Source organism: Stegodyphus dumicola, chromosome X2, assembly GCF_044657685.1.
Source record: "Stegodyphus dumicola isolate Sdum_Otavi_A_Nest chromosome X2, ASM4465768v1".
Classification (NCBI taxonomy): domain Eukaryota; kingdom Metazoa; phylum Arthropoda; class Arachnida; order Araneae; family Eresidae; genus Stegodyphus; species Stegodyphus dumicola.
The window spans coordinates 171,621,236-171,644,114 of NC_140781.1; the positions used below are offsets into that span (position 1 = coordinate 171,621,236).

General features: G+C 32.0%; 1 protein-coding gene across 2 annotated transcripts in view; it reads right to left on the reverse strand.

Moving 5' to 3' along the window:
• The window catches only part of LOC118184938 (two pore calcium channel protein 1-like), a 125,193-nt gene that overhangs the window by 40,374 nt on the left and 61,940 nt on the right, over positions 1-22,879 (reverse strand). For both annotated transcript variants that reach the window (XM_085809102.1, XM_035354687.2), the window contains exons 4-7: positions 22,582-22,833; positions 8,289-8,407; positions 5,236-5,337; positions 5,014-5,140 (exon numbers count right to left, since the gene is read on the reverse strand). In XM_085809102.1, coding sequence (XP_085665228.1) covers positions 5,014-5,140; positions 5,236-5,337; positions 8,289-8,407; positions 22,582-22,833 — 600 coding nt within the window. The remainder of the gene's footprint in view (positions 1-5,013; positions 5,141-5,235; positions 5,338-8,288; positions 8,408-22,581; positions 22,834-22,879) is intronic.

Sequence of the window (22,879 nt, forward strand, 5' to 3'; positions counted from 1 at the left end):
CATCTGGTGGCAGAAAGTGGGATGTAAAGTGCCGGTCCCCTAGCATACAGACCTCCTTCATACAGCATTCTGTGCATTTTCATGGCTGATGCTGTCCTTGAAGATGCAGTTCTGTTGCGATATGCACAAAGTCACAAATATATGCATCTGCAGATGTCGTAACTCTTGGCTTACCTCTGTTATTTCTTCAAGAGAATGAACCAGTAAGTAGAAATTGGATCCATGACCAGCTTACCATGGTACAGTCAACATCTTCTTAAACACAAGCCTCCCTACTGAAGGCTCGTAGTTTAGTAACATCACAAACAGTTGGCTATCTCGATGGGGTGCGAAAAATAGCCCCTTTGGCCCAAGGCCATCCAGAAGGCACGAGCAAATTAGGGAAATCATGAGAGGATGCATTAATGAAACAAACCGTTTTTTAGTAGGTTTACTGTCTGCTTAATTTAAGTATTGATAATTTTTTTTCATTTTTCATTATGCCTTTAAAGTGTTGTGTGCCATTATACCAAGGATATTATAGTGATGGCCCTAAAGTGTCAGTATATACATTTCCTAAACAAAAAGATGTATACCATAAGAAAATTTTACCATTTCCAAAGTATTCTAGGATAAGTTAAGCCTAACTTGAAATTTAAATTTATTAAGGTATTTGTTTCCGTATTTATTTAAAAGAATGGATGCGGTAATATTAAGGAATTTCATTTGAATATACCATTGTGTATAATATTGTGTAAAGTAATCACGCAGTATTAATCACGTAGTATTATTTAGTATAATTATGTATCGAATTGTATGGTTAATAATTATGTATCGAATTGTATGCTAAATAGTCACTTCATTTTTAAAATCGCCAATTTTTTACTTTTTGATTAATTTTATAACTTGGAACTTATTACAGCAGAAAATTAAAGTATATAATTTAACATTTAATATATTTTTGTACTATAAGTTTTTGTAAAGAGACTGTGAAGGGAATAAATATGCTTATTTTTTTTTTAAATTGTAATATAAAGTACATAGTTTTTCATAAAATAAGTAATAAATTAAATTCTTTATACAGTACAAAGTGTGATATCCGGACGTCCATTATCCGGAATGATCTATAATCCGGACCTCAAAGCCACAAACTTACGCATGCGCGTTTAAAAAATGAAGCAACTTAAACAACTTACATTGAAAGAAATGGTTAATAAAGTAAAAAAATAAATATTAAGCTTTTTTTTTTTGGTAAATTTTGATACCCTTTAGATTATAATTGCTCTTTATTTCATATTTTTAATTGTATAATTTCTGCATGCCATCTTACCAGATTTAAATTGATGATCTATAATCCGGAAAAAACCTTAATCCGGAATCGCGATGAGTCCGGATTACGGACTTTGTACTGTACATGAAAATCGAAATATTATTAAATCTTATGCCACTAAGAATCCTTCCCCTCCCCCCCCCGAGTGGGAAATAAAGACACATATGCTTGATATTACCTGTTTTGTTAAAAAATAAATTGCATTACAAGAAATCTTACATTTATTACTTTATAAAATTAATTTAATTAGGCCTATTTTTACATTTTCCGGATTTAGGTCTGTGAATTACATTTCCATGAGAAAGATTTTCAGCATGTTTCTGAGAAATATGATGAAAAAAATGGGGAAGAAAATAGAAGTTCCATTAAAACAAGTATGATTGAAAGGAAATGCTGTTTCCTCAATATTCAGTGCTTGCCCCAAATATTTGTCTTCAACAAAATTATTTCATAAAGAACCGCTGAAGAGAGAAGGGAAAATGAGCAACTATTTTTATTTAATGTTAATTTATATGAAAAATCTACAATTTGAATGTAATAAAAAAAAGCACATTTTGAAAAATACTTGTTAAAATGACAGCAGAAGGGGAAAAAATGTGAATTTCATTAAGGGAGGAGGGAAGGATGGAGTGTTAATGCAAGCAGAAACGTGAAAAGCAGAAAACCTCAGGGTAAAATTTACTTCTAAATTCTCATTGAAAATTCAAGGGAAGTTTAAAGGAAGGAAGACACATTCAGAAAATTTTAGACGATAATTCCAAACTGAGATACTGAAGAGATATAGAAGTTTCAGCACTTTAGACAATCTGCCAAATTTTTCCATCACTATTGAAAAATAATTAAATGTGATATTTCTGGTTTCATTAAAGCCCTTCACATGGAAAAATATAATCTACATTAAAATTTTCTATATTTAAACGTGACTCAGTATTATATGATAATTATGATTATTACATCAGAATTCATGAAAGATGACAAAGAAATTGCACTTCTCTACAAAAAATGTTTCTGTCTTCTGATGATTACATGTATGCAGTGTAGACTCAATAATTTTATGAAATTAGCTAAAATATTCCATACATTTACTGCCAACAGGGTTAGAATATAAATATTTAATTTAAATAAAACTTATAATTTCATTCATCAGATCACAGACTTATGTTTTCTCTTCATTCTTAATGCTCTCTTATCTGAATGTTTAAGGAACAGAATTTATAGTCAGCTTTCTTAAAAACCTTGTATAGCTTTTTTATATCTTTAATTCCATGAAAGTTCTGAAGGGTCTTCATGACAGATTTTGTTACCTTTTCTAAATCTCACATTAAAAATCTGTGATGAGGTTTATTTTATATCATTCTAATCATAGCCTATTATGTAAACCACAGCATAAAATGCATTTTTAAGCACAAAATCTGCATACCAGTATTCTGAATTTAACGCAGTAGGATATTCAAATGCCTAATATTCAATTTATGGGGAATTAAAATACGATTAATTTTAGAAGATTTTAGACATTACAAACGTCCATTATCCGGAATGATCTAAAATCCGGACCTCAAAACTACCAACAACGTTTTCCTCACAGGCTTTACACATGTACATTTGATTCCCCCTCCACGCATAATAAAACATCCAGAAAGTCCCAATTCTTAATCTCACTTCGACACTAAATAAAATACCTTGTTATTGAAGAAATAATCATTTTCGCATAAATCTATACGATCAGTATTTTGGCTCCGTTGCTGCAGATCTGCTTTGACACACATCTCAAACCAAAACATTCCATATAGATACGTTGTTGATCTAATGCCAACCGAGCGAATCATTATTTATTATACTTTCCTTTCACAACTGCATGTTTATCAAAACATGACAATTTGAGTAATGATTCATGTAACAATGCCTAAACACTTTTTTTATGTTAGTAATTGAATAATAAAGGAGTATGGTAACCTTTTATGTTGACATTATGCTTGGCGATGATTACAGATTTAAGTTAAATGTGCTAAAAATGTTGACGAGGAAAATTTCTCCAAAAATTTCTTTCCGTATGCTAAAAATATATTTTGTTGATGATACCCATAGACCCAAAGCTTACATTTAGGCTATTTGAATTACGAATAACTGATTTGTTATTCACATAAACCCAGAACCAGCAAGCGCCAGGGCTCGTATGGCCACACCAAGTCGCAGAATTTAGGACCCACAGAGACTGCATCAGGCGAGAAGATATCTAGCGCCGGCCCTCAATAAGGCTTAAGTATATGTGGAAATTTATTTATTCAGAACTCTGATAAGCCTTAAGCATATGCAAGAAATAGACATAAGTATAATAAATAACTAAACTAACCAAATTCAGGCTTAATTGTCTCAGTGCGCGATAGAAGCAAGATAAAATTTAACAGAACAACTTGTCGTTAGTCACCAAGCTCATGATGCATAGCCAAATATGTAGTGAAGTATAGCTAATTTTAAAGTTTTTTTATGATGATAGACACTAATTTTAAAGGTTTTCATCAGATATCGCAAAACAAAGGTGAAATTTTTTAATTAATGGACTTTGTAAAGAAATATGGAGAAGAGGTAATAAATGAAGATGCTATAAAAGAAGTTTTTCATTGTGATAACAATGCTTCTCAATCATCAATGAATTAATGAATCGCGAAATCCGTAGTATGGTTCTAAATCCAGAAAATACCGCTACCAATAGTGAAAAAAGTGACAGAGAAGTTACTGTAAATGAGAAAATTTCGATTTACAAGTTAGTCGGAATTCTCGAAACAGCACTTACAGGACTTCAAAAAAGTAACTAAACAAAAGATTATGTCTGTCTACAGAAATAAAGAGAAAGCACAAAAAATGTAGCAACTTAAATAACTTAAATTGAAAGAAATGTTTAATAAGGTAAACAAACAAATATTAAGCTTTTTCTTTGTAAGTTTTGATACTCTTTAGATCATAAATACTTCATTATTTCATAAATCACGATTTCATATTTTTAATTTTATAATTTCTACATACCTACATATATAGATTTAAACTAATGATCTAATATCCAGAAAAATCCCAAATCCGAATCGCCTAAGTCCCGATGAGTCCGGATTTCGGACTTTGTACTGTAGTATGAGTAATGAGAAAATGCAAACTGTTTATCAAATAAATGAAAGGTTAGCATAAATTTACCACTACTTTTCTACTCAGTTGTTGAAAGTAATTATTTACAATATGTTTTATGGAATTATTTACAATACCTTTTGTCATGATACAGTGTTAATTTGAAAAACAATTCTGTACTGGAACTTTATTTCCTCCACAATACTCCCAGTGATAAAAGTGCACATACTATGGAGCTTAACCAGTAACATGTAATTTCTATTATGCTGATAAATATATGCATATCTAATGACATTTATGCATGACATTTACAATATTTGCATGCTAGCTATTTCAAATTTTAATGGAATATTAATAAAGAAACATTTCATTGGCATAAAATGAAAATTATTAAACTTTTTTTGAACAAATGCAGCAAAAACTTGAAGGAGGTAAAATTTAGCTTGCAGAATTGACATATATCAAAACTAATAACGTGGTAACAGTTGAATGTTCTGAACAAAATGCCATAACTTATTAAACTATAAACGTCCACATTTTATGAAATAAAGTTGAAAATATTTTACAAAGAAAACACTACGATTACATACTTTTAAATGCTTGCGGTAATTATTATATACAACAGCAAGGAAGATATTCATGAATATATACAGACAGATGATGAGATAGGCTATAAAAAACAATGCAAACCATCTGCTTGAATCATATGCTGGCATCCTAAAAAATATTTTTAATTAAGAAATATGCATTGGAGGTTACACCTTTCAAATAAAATTAAGACCCAAAATCAAAAACGAACCAAGAGTACTTACATAACATCTGGGTTATTAGCAGTTGTGACAAGCACATACAGCTGAAAATATATATCAAGATAATTAACAAAATATGGAGTATTATCAGGATACTTCAGAGACCTGAAAGAAAGAATAATATCCTAAATAAGCAAAAACTCTGAAGGGAAACATCTGTAGAATAAAAGCAGCATTTATTTCAACCATCATTTTAATTAAAACCATTGATAGGTTATCAGTTTAACAAAATATAATGTATTATTCAGAAGTATAAATACATAATATCCTAAATAAGCAAAAACTCTGAAGGGAAACATCTGTAGAATAAAAGCAGCATTTATTTCAACCATCATTTTAATTAAAACCATTGATAGGTTATCAGTTTAACAAAATATAATGTATTATTCAGAAGTATAAATACAGGGTGTTTCATACTGAATGGGACAAAAAGAATACCATAAAACAAATTCTGTAATTCATTTATTAAGCTGAAACAAATTAATTCTGAAAAATTACACAAGTTTTAGATTGCTGCTAGAAGCACTGCTAATCAAAATGGGGCCCTCCATGCAGAAGCAAACAATGTTTTGGAATATGCCAACACATCATTTTTATTGTCATTAAAAACATTTTTGCATGACATTTGGTAAAGTACCACCATATCATCATAACAGCAAATGGTGGGTGAAGTAGTTCTACAAAGAACTATGCTCTATTAAATAAAATTCTGTTCTCTGTGATGAAATATATTTCATTCTCTAAAGTTGTCTATTCTATGAACAACTATGTTCTATATCTTAGAATTCAGTGTTCTAGGAATATATTTCTATTCCCTGATATTCAACTCATTATAAGAATTAAGTTCTTTTTCCTGAAATTTTATGTCTAACTCCATGTTATATGAAGAGCTATGTTTTATTTCTGAAGTTCTATGTTCTATTCCCTGATGTTATATATTCTGTGAAGAACTATATTCTATTCCCTGATGTTATATATTCTGTGAAGAACTATGTTCTATACGTGGAAGTTCTGTGAAGAACTATGTTCCATTCCCTGAAGTTCTATGTTCTAGTTACTGAAGCTCAATGTTCTATGAAGAACTGTGTTCTATTCCTTGAAATTCTATGCTCTGGGTTCTACAAGGCATTATTCCTTTTTCAGGGTCATGTTCTATTGCTTTCATCTTAAAGTAAGGGACAAAATTTCAACAGCCTTCTCTATTACTGTGAGAAATAGAGGAACTGAAGACATGAAGAAAATCTTGGTGGACCAAAGGGTGCCCGATGAAAAAGTCACAGCAAAAACATCGTGGACGAAAATGTCGTGCAAAAAACAACGCAAGGAGAAAACATCATAGCACAAAGCATCGTCAGAGAAAAGAAAGCAAAGAGAAAACGTAGCAGTTCTAAAACATCGCCGTCGAAAATAAAGCGGTTCAGTAATTTCGCAGTTTAAAAACATCGCCATCGAAAATATCGTGGCAAAAAATAAAGCACTTACAAATAATCGCATGATGATAACATCGGAGACATGCGTTTTTTCAGACTTTACAAGTTGTAAATACATTCATATAATGATTTGTGAGCACAAGAATGAAAGAGGAACATTTTTATTTTTATATTTCAGAATTTTGAATTAACTAATAAAGTTTTGTTGAAAAGGGAAGAAAGAAACTTAACCTTTTAAAAGCTGAAAATGAGCGAAAAGTTAGTGCAATTTATAGCACTTAATAGAATTTTAAACTTGCATAATTAACTAATGAAGGTCAGAAGTAAAGTAAATTATTTTTTTGGCAAAGTTTTACTGATAAATTAACAAACGTGAAAGAAAATAATTTGATAATTCATTAAACAATTCTTATGTAATCTCATGCAGTTACTTATCTTCCTTTTTCTAAACTTTTTCAGGATATATTTTTCATGAAAAACTGTTAGTAAAACTTTATTAAGAAAAAGGTTAACTTATTTATATGCTTTATTAGTTAACTGTGTATTTTTAAAATTCTATTAAGTGCTAGAAGTTGCATCAAGTTTCTATTTATTTTCAGTTTTTAAATGCTAAGTTCTTTTTCAGCAAAACTTCGTTAGTTTAATTCAAAATTCTGAAATATAAAAATAAAAAATGTTCTCCTTTTCCTTCTTGCACTCACAAATCATTATGCGAATAACACCGCAGACCTGCGTTTTTCAGGCTTTACATTTACAGCATATGCCTGAAAAACGCAGACCTGCGGTGTTATTGTGCTTCAATGATCTGTAAAAGATTTACTTTTTACCACGATATTTTCGAAGACTATGGTTTTAAACTGTGAAGTTATTGTTTTATTTCCGGCGACGATATTTTATATCACGATGTTTTAGGAACAAGGATGTTTTCTCTTTGCTTTCTTTGATCCCACGATGTTTTGTACCGTGACGTTTTTGCCTTGCGTTGTTTACTCCGCGACGTTTTCGTCCGTGATGTTTTTGCAGTGACGTTTTCGACTGTAACCGGACCAAAGACTTAGTATGAAGAAGCTTACAGCCAAATGTGATAGAACACCCCAGAGACTGATAAAAACTTTAAAACGTTCCATTTGGGTTAAGCTGTGGGAGGATGTCACATCTAAAGTTTGAATTAACTCTACGTTTTAATGATTTTCTTTTCCTAGCAGTTTTTTTTACTTTGTGAGTGGTAATGTGTGTAATTTTACTTTTTTTTTTTTTTTTTTTTGCTTTATGTTTGAAAATAAAAGATTGGAATTCCTTTTGCTGTATGAAAAGGCTGTTTTTCTTTGAATTAAATACACTGCACGTTCATTTTCCGGAATCGCATGAATACTGGTATCATATTTTATTCCCTACGTTAACAACATGATTAGGATTTTCCGTATGAAATCCTCTATCTTAATCCCATTATAAAAGATTCTATATACACTGCCAGCTAAAAAAAGTATAAGGAAAAGGCATTACTTCTTTCCAACCCAATGTATCCCGAAACACTTCAGACTATGAGTACACACATAAATAATAAAAGGAAGAGCAAAATGCTTACTAATTCATTTGAAATTTTATAACTGAAAGAAAGCAATTAACCTTTTCTGAAACAATTTCTGTGCCATCAAGGAAAATAATGATATACTTAAGAAAAACAGTATTAGCACATTCAAAATGTCAGGAAGCGTCTTCCTTATATTCCTGAAAGCTCGTCGAACCTAAAAAGAAAGACCATGCTTAAATACTGAAGCTTTTCTATTACACAATAACATGTGCCAAACAATTTCCTCTAGGAAGATATATGTACAAATTTCATACTCAGTTTTGACAGAGATCAAATTTCCCTAAACATAAGAAATATATTTCTTTGGTAGTTGCTTCAATTAAAAAGAAAATAATAAGAATGAAATGGAATGACACACTTGAAAACCGTTTTATTGTCAGTTCTTACTCTGAAAACATGAGTAGTGTTAGAAGAGATTTGAACAACACATTTAATTTGAGGTAGTACATTGCAGCATTAGCACACATATCTTCCTCCCATAAAAGATCGTTTGGTGCATGTTGTCTTGTAACAGAAAAGATAAGATCAGTTAAATATTTTGTAAAGTACTTCGTAGGTTTTATATAGAAAATAAAACTGGGAACAAACCAATATCGGTACTTAAGTATTAACACAACCCCCTTAGCACAATTTGGTGCCATTTTAACAAAAATATTTTGCTGCACAGTTGAAACATTCCTGCGCCCATAAAAACGAAAGGAAAAATGAGCTCAGACAGATTATAATATTAATAAACATTTTAATTAAATAGATGGACATGGACAGCATATGCATAGGAGAGAAAACGAAGCATAACATACACACATCTATACATACAGCAGAAGAGAGAGAGATGGCATCATCACGGTATGCTTGATAAGGGTGAACTACACATGCATCAAGAGAATCCAATCTCTAAGCTAAATGGCTAAATAAAGATTAATCGTTTACAGTCATTCCAATTAATTTACAGCACGTAGAATGTTTTGAAGTAGTCAATATTTTTGTCAGTACATCAGCAGGTATTTTCCCTGTTGGCAGATATTTGACATCTATTTCATTTGTCTCATTAATCTCATGTATGAAGCGATGTCTAATATTTATATATTTAGTGAGTGGTAAACTGTACTTTTCATAAGCTTATGTGCACCTTGAACATGACAATATATAATGGTCAGGTAGTCAGCATTAAAATTTGATTCTTTGAGAAAACAATGTAAATAAATTACTTCTTTAACACTGTCTGAAAGACTGATATACTCTGCCTCAGTATTTGATAATGCAACAGTTTGTTACTTTCGTGATTCCAGGAAGTCTGAATAGATGAGCTGTATAGGATTTTCTAATATGAACATCAGCTGCCAAGTCGACATCCCCAGTATATCCAATAAATGTATTTCCAGTGTTTTGAAATTTCATACAATAATTCTTAGTTATTTTCAAGTATTTAATAACATGTTTTGCAGCCAAAAGTGTAATTTTCCAGGATTGTTATTAAAATGGCTCACGTGACTGATAGCATATGTAATATCCAACCTAGTAATTACGGAAAGATTCATAAATGAACGAATTAGATGGCGGTAAGGTACATTGTTCATTTCTTCTTTTCCACTTTTAGAAGCGCAATTTCTTTACTTAATTTTACACTAGGATCTAAAGGAGCTGTTATTGGTTCTGCATCTTGCATATTAAACCTTTGTAAAATGTTATGAACATATTTCTCCTGGGATAAACTGACAGAATTTTTATTTACGTCTTGATCAAATTCTATTCCAAGTCAATAATGAAGTTTGCCTAAGTCTTTAACATGAAATTTTTTAGAAAGATAATCTTTAAGTTCAGAATATAAATCACAGTTATTTGTTGCTATTATTAAGCCATCTATACACAAATTAGAATTGATTCACTTTGAGATGTTATCTTGCAAACACACTTATCTGATTGTAATGGTTGTAATCCAAAATTTTTGAGTTTTGGGTCTAATTTTTCATATCATTGTCTTCCACTTTGTTTCAAACCATAAAGAGACTTTTGCAGAGCATAATCATAGTCACAATTATTTTGGTCTTCAAAAACCTTTAGCTTGTTCTATGAAAATTTCTTCTTTTAAATCTCTGTTGACAATAGTATTACAAAATCTAGTTGACACAGAATAAGTTCTCCTTCAGCATTGTATGCAATCCCTGTTTTTATAGAGCTTGCTCTGGCTACTGGAGGAAAAGTTTCATTGAAGTCAACTCCAGGTTGTGTAAATCCTCTAGCAACAAATCGAGCTTTTCTCTTTTGAACTGTGCCATCTGCATTATATTTCACCCTAAGTATCCAACAACATCCTACTACCTTTTTGTTTTGTGGCCGTTTTACTAATTTCTATGTACCATTTTTAACAAATGCTTCATATTCATTTTGCATAACCTTATGCCTTCAGCATAATTTCCATTTAATATTAATCAATTATATATATGATTAATATAATATTAATCAACATTTTAATTAGATGGACATGGACAGCATATGCACATGAGAGAAAACAAAGCACACACACACACACACACACACACACATATGTAAAATATAAAATATCTATCTTTTAAATAATAATGGCTCTTTAAATCCTGTCTTCATTCTAAAAATAACAGAGCAAAATTTTTTCTAACTTAACTCCCTGCAATTCTTCTAATGTCATATTTGTACCATCTTCAATAATTTATGCTTCCTTATTTATGTTTATATTGGGTTGCTCCTTCTTTGGTCTTCTAGGATTCCCAGTCTTGATTTTCTCTGGACACCTCGTGCCCTTTTAATCTGCATTTGATGTATTGCTTCAAAATCAGAATCTTCATTATCAGATTACTCAGACGATGCTTCTGCCACATTCGAGAGGTCTTTTGTTATTTCATAAGCCTATATTTGCTCTAGATTCAAAGATTCTTCCTTCTTTATATCAGGAGTATTTTCAAGAAATAAAACTACTAAATCTTTATCAGAGATGGTATCGTTTTCAAATTCATCAAAGAGTCTAACATCTCAGCTTATAACGATTTTTCTGTAATTTTTATTCCACAGCCTGCAATGCTTTCCATTCATTTGACTGTCCTATAAAAATACATTCTTCTGATGGATCGAATTTCCCTTTAGAGCTTTTATTTCGTACGAAACTTTTCTAACTGAATACTTTGAAGTAAGATACAGTTGGCTTAATGCCCCAAAATAACTCTACTCCCATGTGTCGAGTCAGGCAAGGACTATGTATATAAACAGCAATGGTTAATTAAAGGTTTCAGCCGAAAAGGATTGTGGGAGATTATGGTGTAATAACAACAGACATTTGGCTATTTCAGTTAAAGTACTACTCACATTTTAACCGGTTTTGAGAGCTGAACGCATTATTCATGCTTTCAACTCGAATTCTGTTGCGGAGTCATGGATGAGAATTTTCGTTTAATCCCACATTCTTGAAGATATTTATCAAATTCTTCTCTGCGATATTCGAGACCGTTACCAGTATGAAAGATTTTTATTTTCTTTCCTAGACGATTTCCGACTGCAGCTTTGTATCTAATGAACACTTCTTTTACTTCGACTTGAGTTTTAAGAAAACTAACTTCGACATTACGTGACTTATCATCTACGAAGGTAGCAAAATAATGTGAATGTAGCATGGGATGGGACTCTCACTGATCCACGCAAATCTGAGAGAATAAAATTCAGTAATTCATCACTTTGAAATTTTGATTCCTTTGGAATTTAATTCCGGGACACATAGCACATTTCTGAGTGTGCGGGTAGTTGTCTCATTTCCATTAGGTAGGGATATAAGGACAGTCCCAATTCCTCTAAATGTTGCTGTTTTGTCAATTACTAGCTTTATCTGGGAATATGTTCGAGGATGAAATTCTGAAAATGACTTTCTGTCATTGTGCAAGTGAGATGTACAGCCACTATCTAAGTACCATGAGAAAGTCTGTTGAAAATCATAGTTTACTGTCAGACTAGTCAGTTCTTCATAACTGATAGCCATCATAGAATCTTGATTTCCCTTATTTGACTGCGCATCTTTTGTATCAGCTATTTTCTTTCTACATTCATATGCCTCGTGCCCAATTTTTGAACAATAATTACACTTCAAGTTGCGATAATTTTTTTTCAGGAGGAAAAATTTGTTTGAATTTACCCTCCATTTTTCTTATGTTTTTGACAGCTTCTTTTATTTTCAGCACAGAATGCATTTTGTGAATTTTGAGACGTTTTCCTTTTCTTGCTTTCCATTCTTCTAGCACTTTGATTTTCAAAGATTCGGGACTAGGTAATTCATCTCTTGATTCGATGGCACATTTAAAATTTTCATTAACACTATACTGCAGAAGAATCATCAGCTATGTCAATTTCCCTTTCATTAGCTTATCAGTTATTTCAAAGAAACTGCAAATATTCAGATATAATTTCAATTTAAAAAAAAAGCTGTTTTAATATGTTAGCCTTCTTCATGGGACCCTTCGATTCATACACAGCTTTGAGTTTATTCCCTGCAGCATTTGATGTCACACAAAGCTTTATATGACACAGTTCACTAGGATCAATGGCAAGAATTATTTCTATGTAAGTTTTTTTTTATCAGATTGGAGTTATTTCTTTTAATCTTCAGTTCCTTAGCAGGTTTCAGTTCTTTACCAGTCACATAATCTCTCACGTCATTTTCAACTAATATAGCTTCTATCTGTAGCTTCCGACAGTTAAAATTGTCTTTTCCAAACTTTTCTTTAGTATTAAAATGCGACATAATGTAATACAGTCTCACACAGTCGAGCGATTAAAAATAAAGCTTAACACAATGCTGATCAGTTCTTACCTTCAGTTAGGATTATCATTTCTTTCACTGGATTAGGCTTAAAAGTTCAAAGCACTGGATTAGGCTTAAGAGTTCAAAGCTCAAAACTTAAAAAATGTCCACTTTAAAGAAAATATTTTGCAGCACAGTTGAAATGTTCCTGGACCGATAAAAATTGAAGGTAAAATGAGCCCAGGTAGATTATAATATTAATCAACATTTTAATTAGATGGACATGGACAGCATATGCACATGAGAGAAAACGAAGCACACACACACACATATATGTAAAATATAAAATATCTATCTTTTAAATAATAATGGCTCTTTAAATCCTGTCTTCATTCTAAAAATAACAGAGCAAAATTTTTTCTAACTTAACTCCCTGCAATTCTGATGAGCACTTATTGATGAAACCTTAACCCAACATCTGGACATTAATTGTGGGGTGCATAGCGCACCCACAGTGATGATGTGCATTATCATGGAATAAAAATTATGTTTCCAAACGGCCACATACGGATGCTTTTAGGTTCATGCATCCATCTTTCGAACTATGCTGTAAAACCTATTCAACACCAATCGGTTGCAACTTTCTTCTACCAAATCATCTTATTACAATAATGGCACAGTCTTACTACATTATATATATATATATATATATATATATATATATATATATAAGACATAAAAAAATATGATAGCTGCCTTAAAAATAATTGGTGACCTCAAAATTAAAGATTCTAGATTTCTTGCTCTCCCCCCAAGTCCAAATGTTCTCCCAAATTCAAGATCTTTCTATGTTATGTAACAACCTAAGATTAACCAATCATAGCTTGTCTTTAAAGTTACATCAGACTTAGTATAAATACACTTGGCACAAAAAAACTACATTCCTTTCCTTAGCTTCCACATTGCTAATGTTATCTCCTACACTCTGCTTGTCCGTCTAAAACGATCTTGTCCCCGTTAACCTGCGTATATAAGAAATTATCGTAATTGTTATGATTAAAGAGTATGTTGTCTATGAGGAATTATTCTTGTGTTCCTGAAATAAAGATGATAACTGGCTAAACTGGGTTTTGTATCAACTTCTTCCTCACGACTGCCAGCTTTTAAAGTACCTGGATTCCTCCTACGCATTTAAATCATTACATATATACTTACTTAAATCATATATATAATTACTTATATATATATATATGTAGTATCCGTAAGTGCGACACAACCACCAGAGGGCCTCACCGATGCGCCAGCAGCGAGGTGAAAGAGGAGTATGACAGAGACTCTTCTGCTATCCCAAGTGAAGGTGGTGAGATGTCTGTCTGCACGTGAAGGTGTAGAATAAGGAACTGTAGCTTTCCATGCGAAGGTGGTAAATTGACTGTATAATACATCAGCAAGTGCGAGTAGGCACTAATCCGTTATGTGATAAGACTGGTAAAACTGTACAGAATCCTGTTTGTATCAAACGGCACTTGTATTTAATCTAATTTGTACCTTTTCCTGATTATCTTTATTAAATGTTCTGTGTTGTGGAAAACAACGTTGGAATTGTTATTTAGCATCTTCAACTCCCCCACTACAGAAAATCTGGGGGCCTGTCCGAGATATTTGGATAATTCATACTTGGATACTTCAGAGAAGGTACTGTGAAAACTTTGCTTTATTTCTTTCTTGAAGATAGTGATACTTTTGTTTCGTTTTTAAAATGAGTTTCCTAAATAATTTAAAGTAAAAGTGATTTAATAGTAATTGCGGAACAAATTGGACAGACTGTTCCAGAAAGTGCTAAAAAAGCTGACATTAAAAAAATTATTGAAAATTCTGATGTTTTCAAAACGAACGTTGAATTTGTTCGTGGCATCGTCAAGTCGATCACAGAGGACCGGACGCCTAAAACAAGTAATGAACACTATCTGTTAGAGATCGAACGTCTTAAATTAGCTCAACTTGAGAAGCAGATTGAATTAGAAAGTTTAAAATCACAATCATTATCGAGTGATAGAAGAAACGCGCAGACTAGTGTTGAAGATATTATTAAAAGCATCAAAACACTAACTATAGCTGTACCTCAGAAACCGGAAGCTATGCATTTGTTTTTTCAGTCACTTGAGAAAGCTTTTACTACTAAAAGTGTACCAGTGGAGTTAAAATCAGAAGTGTTGATTAATATATTAGGTGATAAATGTAATAATGTTCTAACGTCGGGTTGAACAAGAAATCGCGGATTATGATAAATTAAAAACTCTAATCTTGAAAGAATTTCAGCCCACACCGCATGAGTGTTTGAACAATTTTAAAAATGCGCAGAGATATTCATCTGAATCGCATGTTCAGTTCGCGTCTTGACTCAGTGCAACTTTCAATTATTATTGCAAGTTAAGAGAGGTAGATGACTTTAAGAAATTGTGTGATCTCATTGCATCTGATAAGTTGTATGAAACTCTGGATTCTAAAACAAAGGAACATATTAGTGGTCGGGAGGGTCATAGTTGGTACCCACCTAATCAATTGGGAAGAGAATGTGATTTATTTTATTCATCCAGGGGTAAATCTTTAGTTGATACCAGTAACACACGAATCGAAACTCCAGAAAATAAAAAGCTTAATTTTTCCAAAAACAATCTTAGAAAAGCTCAGAACAATCTCAAAGGTTCAGGGAAGCTTGTAAATCATAATAATCAGAATAGTAGTAAACCAGAATGTATTTGCTATGTTTGTGGGAGTAAAGGGGAATTACTTCACTTTGCGAGAAATTGTCCTAAACGGTTAGGAAAGGAGGAAAGTTTGTCTCCAAAAAAGGTATCTGGGTTAGAGATTGAATCGAATAATGCAGCTAGGAATAAGTTAGAATTTATTGAACTGTTGATTGATGGTAAGAAAGTTAAATGTTTAATAGATTCTGGAAGTGAATTGATAGTTGTAAAGAAATCCCTTTTTCTGAATAAATTATCAACTGGATGTATAGAACTCAAAAGTTCGTTTGGTCACTTGGTTAAAGCGGAAAAGACTAAGTTTATTTTTTCTTTATGCGAAAGCAAAAAACAAAAAGAGATAGGAGCAGCGATGGTTGATGAATTGATAACAGACTGTATTTCCCCCCCTTCCTGTCTAAAAATGATCTGTTGTGACCAGGTGATGATTACGCAATATGAAAATGATTCCGTCTCTTCGGAAAGGAATTTTTTGTCTTTTATTTCTGCAGCCATTCAGGCAGACAGCGAAACAGATTTATGGCATATTAAAGATGAAGGATTACGCAATACTGTTTCCACTCTTATAAATGAGTATAAACCGTTAGAAAAGCCACGCAGTACAGACTTAAAAATGAAAGTAATATTAAAAGATGATATTCCAGTTTCTCAGCATTCGAGGAGAATTCCTTTTGCTGATCAAAAAATTGTTGATAATCAAATAGATGAATGGTTAAAGGATGGGATTATAAAGCCGTCGTGTTCAGAATATGCTTCGCCAATTGTTTTGTGTAGCAAAAAATCGGGGAAGACACGGATTTGTGTTGACTTCAGGCAGTTAAATAAAAAAATAGTTAAGGATTCTTTTCCTATGGCATAAGTAGAAGAGGTTTTAGATCGTTTGGGTGAAGCAAAGGTTTTTTTCGACATTAGACTTAAAAAATGGTTTTTTCCATGTTCCAGTTGAGGAAAACTGCACTAAATATTTGGCATTTATTACTCAAGCAAGCTTGTACAAATTTCTAAAAGCACCTTTTGGTTTGTGCACGTCCCCTAGTGTATTCCAAAGATTTATTTATAATGTGTTTAGAGATTTAATTTGGGATGACACTATTGTTACTTACATGGACGATTTTATTATTCCAGCACGAAATGAGAAAGAAGGCATAGAAAAGTTGAAACGCGTTTTAGAAGTAGCCAAAGAATATGGTTTGGAGATTAATTTTAAGAAATGCCAATTTTTGAAAAGAAAAATAGAATTTCTCGGGTATGTTATTGAGGATGGTACAATTCGCCCCTCTACTGAAAAAACCAGGGCTGTTGAAAATTTCCTGGAACCCAAAAACCTTAAGCAGATTCAAAGTTTCTTGGGCCTTACTGGGTATTTTAGGAAATTTATTGCCAACTATTCAAAAATAGCGAAACCACTAAGTGATCTTCTTCGTAACGGAGCAGAATTCAAATTTGGGCCTGAGCAAAAAGATGCATTTAATAAATTGAAAGAACTTTTATCCACAAGTCCGGTTCTTCATATTTTTAAACAAGGAGCACTATTAGAATTGCATACAGACGCAAGCAGTCATGGTTTCGGCGCTGTATTGCTACAAAAGTCAGATGATGGACAGTTACACCCCATTTACTTCATGAGTAAAAAAACGAGTCTCCAACAAGAGAAGCTATTTAGTTATGAGCTTGAAGTTTTAGCTATAGTAGAAGCTCTAAAGAAATTCAGGAATTACCTTTTAGGATCTAAGTTCAGGATAGTTACGGATTGCGATGCTTTCCAGAAGACTATGTTTAAGAAAGATCTAACCCCTAAAGTGGCGAGATGGGCATTACTTCTAGAAGAATTTGACTATGAAATTGTTCACAGATCTGGGCAACAAATGGAGCACGTGGATTCATTAAGTAGAAACGCTGTTATGATGGTTACTTGGTCTCAGGGAGAAATTGCAGCTGCGCAAAGAAGTGATGAGCGTCTCCAGTTGCTAAAATCCTTAGTCGAGAAAGGACTAAAGAAAGATTTTTTAGTGAAAAATAGAGTATTATACAAGTTCGACAGTGATCGTGAGCTACTTGTGGTACCCGAAGCATTAGAGTTAGAAACCATACGTAGTATCCACATCAAGGGACATTTCACAGTGTCTAAAACAGAAGATCTGCTAAAAAACGACTTTTATATTCCTAACCTTAGAAAACGAATTGAACAAGTTATTTCAAATTGTGTAGAATGTATTTTGTGCGACAGAAAACGAGGTAAGAGCGAAGGATTGCTGAATCCCATACCAAAAGATAGTATCCCTTTGAGCACTTTTCCTATCGATTTTATAGGACCATTACTGTCGACAAATAAGAACTACAATCACATCTTAACCGTGGTTGATGCATTCACAAAGTTCGTGTGGCTCTATCCAGTAAAGTCTACATCAGCTCAAGAGGCATTGCAGAAGCTGAAACTGCAACAAGCAACTTTCGGTAGTCCTTTGAGAATTATAAGTGATAAAGGTACGGCATTTACCTCTAAAGATTTTGAAGATTACTGTAGTCAAGAGAAGATCCAGCACATATTTACAACTACAGGCGTTCCTAGAGGAAATGGGCAAGTGGAAAGAATTCATCTCACTCTGATTCCAGTCCTATCTAAATTATCCATAGATGATCCAACCAAGTGGTACAAATATGATGGAGATGTACAAAGGATCTTAAACAGTACTAAGAGCAGAAGCACAAAGAGTTCTCCATTTGAGCTTCTCACTGGTGTTAAAATGAGAAATCGAGAAGACTTAAAGATTATGAAAATTCTTGAAGAAGAAGAAAGAAATATTATGATGAAATATTTCTTTCTTTCTTCTTCGAGAAGATATGAGAGAGGAAGCAAGAAAAAACATTCTAAAAATTCAGGAAGAGAATAGAAAAACATACAACAAGAAGAGAAAAGAGGCACAAGTATACAATGTGAACGACCTAGTTGCCATACAAAGAACGCAATATGGAGGTGGACTAAAGTTAAGGCCAAAGTTCTTCGGCCCATATCGTGTAATAGCGAGGAAAGGCAAAGATCGTTACCAGGTGGAAACAGTGGGACACCATGAATGTCCTGGATGTACCACTACAGCAGCTGATCTCATGAAGCCGTGAACTTCTACTATATAGGACTATGTGTGGTTCTTCCACACTTCTTTCTTTTTTTTTTTTTTTCTTTTCTTTTGTTTTTTTAAAATTTATTTTCAGGTGCTGTCTTGATGTTCCAGTGTTGCTGATCCGTGTTTTCGTGGACGAAAAAGTGTCAGGATGGCCGAGTTGTAGTATCCGTAAGTGCGACACAACCACCAGAGGGCCTCACCAATGCGCCAGCAGCGAGGTGAAAGAGGAGTATGACAGAGACTCTTCTGCTATCCCAAGTGAAGGTGGTGAGATGTCTGTCTGCACGTGAAGGTGTAGAATAAGGAACTGTAGTTTTCCACGCGAAGGTGGTAAATTGACTGTATAATACATCAGCAAGTGTGAGTAGGCACTAATTCGTTATGTGATAAGACTGGTAAAACTATACAGAATCCTGTTTGTATCAAACGGCACTTGTATTTAATCTAATTTGTACCTTTTCCTGATTATCTTTATTAAATGTTCTGTGTTGTGGAAAACAACGTTGGAATTGTTATTTAGCATCTTCAACTCCCCCACTACATACATATATAAAAAAAATTATGAGTAATTTAGAAAGCTGAAGACGACTTGCACTTAAGCTGCCAAGTAATAAATCAATAATTTAAAATTAGAAAAGGCTTTTCATGTATTATCTCCAAGGAACAGAAATTTAATTAAAGTGATGAATTATTGGACTAAATTTTAGTCAATACTTTAAATATAAGTTATTTAGATTCCTATTGTAGTAAAACTTCTTTAAAACTATTGCAAAAACTGGAAAGAAATAATATTTTAAACCGTAAAAATTCTGCAAAGTAAAATTTAAATTTAAAGTACTGAAATCATTGACCACAGATTAATTGACTTATCAAGGGAAACAAACCATCCACTATCAATTAACAATAACCAAATTAAGTGAGAATGTTTTGTCTTTTTTCCAAGCAAGGATCAAATCAGTAATTTTGCTAGAGTTAAGTCATAAGCTACGAACAACTATATAAGCTACTTAAAGCTACTTAGAACATACAACATAAGCTACTTAAAACTTAGAAAGATATTAGTCTGCTTGAGCTGAAAGACTTGTCATACACAAAAACTAAAATAAAAAGGAGTAAGAAATTCTTAATTTAAGGCACTCGTTAAGAACAGAATTAAATTAGTAAAACAAGAACCTCACTTCAGAAAAAACATTCCCCGACACTTTCACAGCATTGTAAAAACAAAAAACTATTAAAACCTGTACAAATTAATATACACAAAAGAAGATGTTAGAAAACAATAGAAAAAAGTTCAAATTAATACATTATTTTAGATAAAATGTAGTCATTTAATACCAATTAATATATTCTTTTAGATCCAAATGCAAAATCAAAGTAAAGCTTTTAATAACAAATTTATACATTCTTTTACATTACTATGTTAAATCGAAAACAGTGATTTATATACAATTTTAGGTTTAATGCCAGAAACAAATTAAAATTAACTTACTTGTTTGCAAATTTTAAATGTAATGGCTGGACTGTAAATGTACTCAGTGATGGAATGTAATAGGGTTGTTATAATTAGTGTGAGAAACGCAAGTGGTTGGTGATGTGTTGTACTCTATTTAAGATATGATAGCCTAAAGTAGACGAGATAATCTTACTGTTAGTTAAAGTTGTCATCAGAGACTAGTTTCTTATTCAAAATTTTTTTATCAAACAGAAGAAATTAATATATTTCTGGCTAATTGTCTAAAAAGCAAAAAGAATAAGGAGGTACCTTCAATGATAAAGGGCTGTTTACCTGACTGAAAATATGAAATAGGAATGATGAAAATATGAATGAGTTAAATAAAAGAATAGTATGCCAGAAAAAACTTGTAAATTATATTATATACAAAAATTAATTACAAAGTTTACAAATCTTTAACTAACAGACATCCAACTTATTCTACCTTTTGAAGGTTTAGGAACAAATTATCATGACCTTATTAGTTAAGAGATTTAAACTGAGTATTTAACGCCTGCTTTTTTAAGACAGTAATTAATAAATTTATCTGGTGCCAAATCATTTTTAAGAGTTTGAATAAGTATTAATATCTCATTTTAATTACATTACTGCTCCTAGGAGATGATATCTGAAAATTTTCTAATAATAAATTATATATATATATATATATATATATATATATATACACACACACACACACACACATACAGTGGAACAGAGAGAAGGTGTCATCGCAGCATTCCCTAATAAGGGTGAACTCCTCATGCATCAGGAGAATTCAAACTCAAAGCTAAAAAACAGATATTATAATCCAACAATTTCCCTTTCGATGTTTTGCAGGAAAAAAAAAATCATTTACAGTCATTCCAATTAATTTACAGCACTTAAAAAGCTGCAAAGTACATGAGCAGGCATTTTCTCTCCTGTCTGTACACTCTCGATATCTAGCTATCTAATTAAAATACAGATTAATATTATAATCCATCTGGGATCATTTTCCTTCAAAAACATCAATGTATTTCCTCGTTGCTCCCTTTAGAAAATTTTCAGCGAAATTATGTATTCCTGCTCAATTTTGTGGAAGTTTACTACAATTTTCCCCATTGTTGGCAAATTTTACAAACTCATATTTTAAAATTAAGTTTAAAGGAAAAATTATCATGATTTGTTTATAAAAACTGTTGGAACTTGGAATACAACAAAAAAGAACGCATACGAAAATAGCAACATCGCTTGACTGAAGGATTGTTAAAAGCATGGTTTCCAGAGTTTAGCACATTCTGAAAACTTGGCAACTTCTACTAAAGTGGTTGCATTAATACCCCAATACCTGAACATTTGCTATTAAATTTCAAATATTAAAAATATAATATACATAAATCAAGCTTACTATAAACTTGATAATTATTATAAATCTGCTGCAGCTCATTCTTATGAGCACTGAATGAGCTAATTGCAGAAGCTTACAAGGTCTTTATATATAATGAGCATTAATAGAAGTTAAGTTTTAAACTGTTTTTTTACTTTGTATTTATTCAGATATATATCAGAAAAATACTGTTAAAATAGGTAACATTAATTCAGAAGTCAAATTAGGTAGGTCTTAATTAGGTAACATTAGTTAATTAAATTTAGTGGAACTCAAAATTCAATATTTATATAAGAATTTTTAATTAATTTTGATTACATAATGAATGACATTTAAAACCATGAAATTGTGTGAATCATTGTGCAATAAACATCAAGGAAGAAGGGTTTAGGAACTAACATGAGGGAGAGGTTAGAGAAATAAGTATAAATATTAATAGAACAGAAATACTAACACAAATTGAAAATAGTGTGCATAATCAGTACTGTTGGATCCAGTACAATTAGATAAGTTTCATTCTTATGAGCAACTTTAAAACACATAATCAATTATTTACAAAAAGGATTAATAAATTTCTTAAGATATTAATTAAGATAAATTCAAAATTTTCATTAAAATCATTAAAGATATCAAAATACATGCCATAATCTAGGTAAATAACAGTTCTTAGCATGAAAAGTAATGTTCCTAGGGCTAATATCATACCAGTTAAAGGCTAATACACTTAAAATAAAAAAACATATTGAAAAATGTCTCTTAGCAAATAATAAAATGGAAAATAATTAGGGGGAAGGTTAAAATTTAAGTAAAAAGCAACTAACCTGTTTATTTTCACTGAAGTTTACCATAAATATAGGTCTTAAAGGTCTTGACCATCGATAGGCAAACTTTTCATAACCTGTGTTTACTAATCCTATGTAACAAGCCATATCAACAGCTGTCAGTAGAATAGCAGCAAGCACAAGAATATGTTTCTTATCCCTAATAAATGTTTCAGGAGGTAAAAAAGAAGCACAATGTAAAAGTCGGAAAAGATAGAACAACATGCAGGCAAATTCGACAGACATGGTCACCTAAAAAATTAAATACTGCATTAACTTTCAAAATTATTAAAAACTT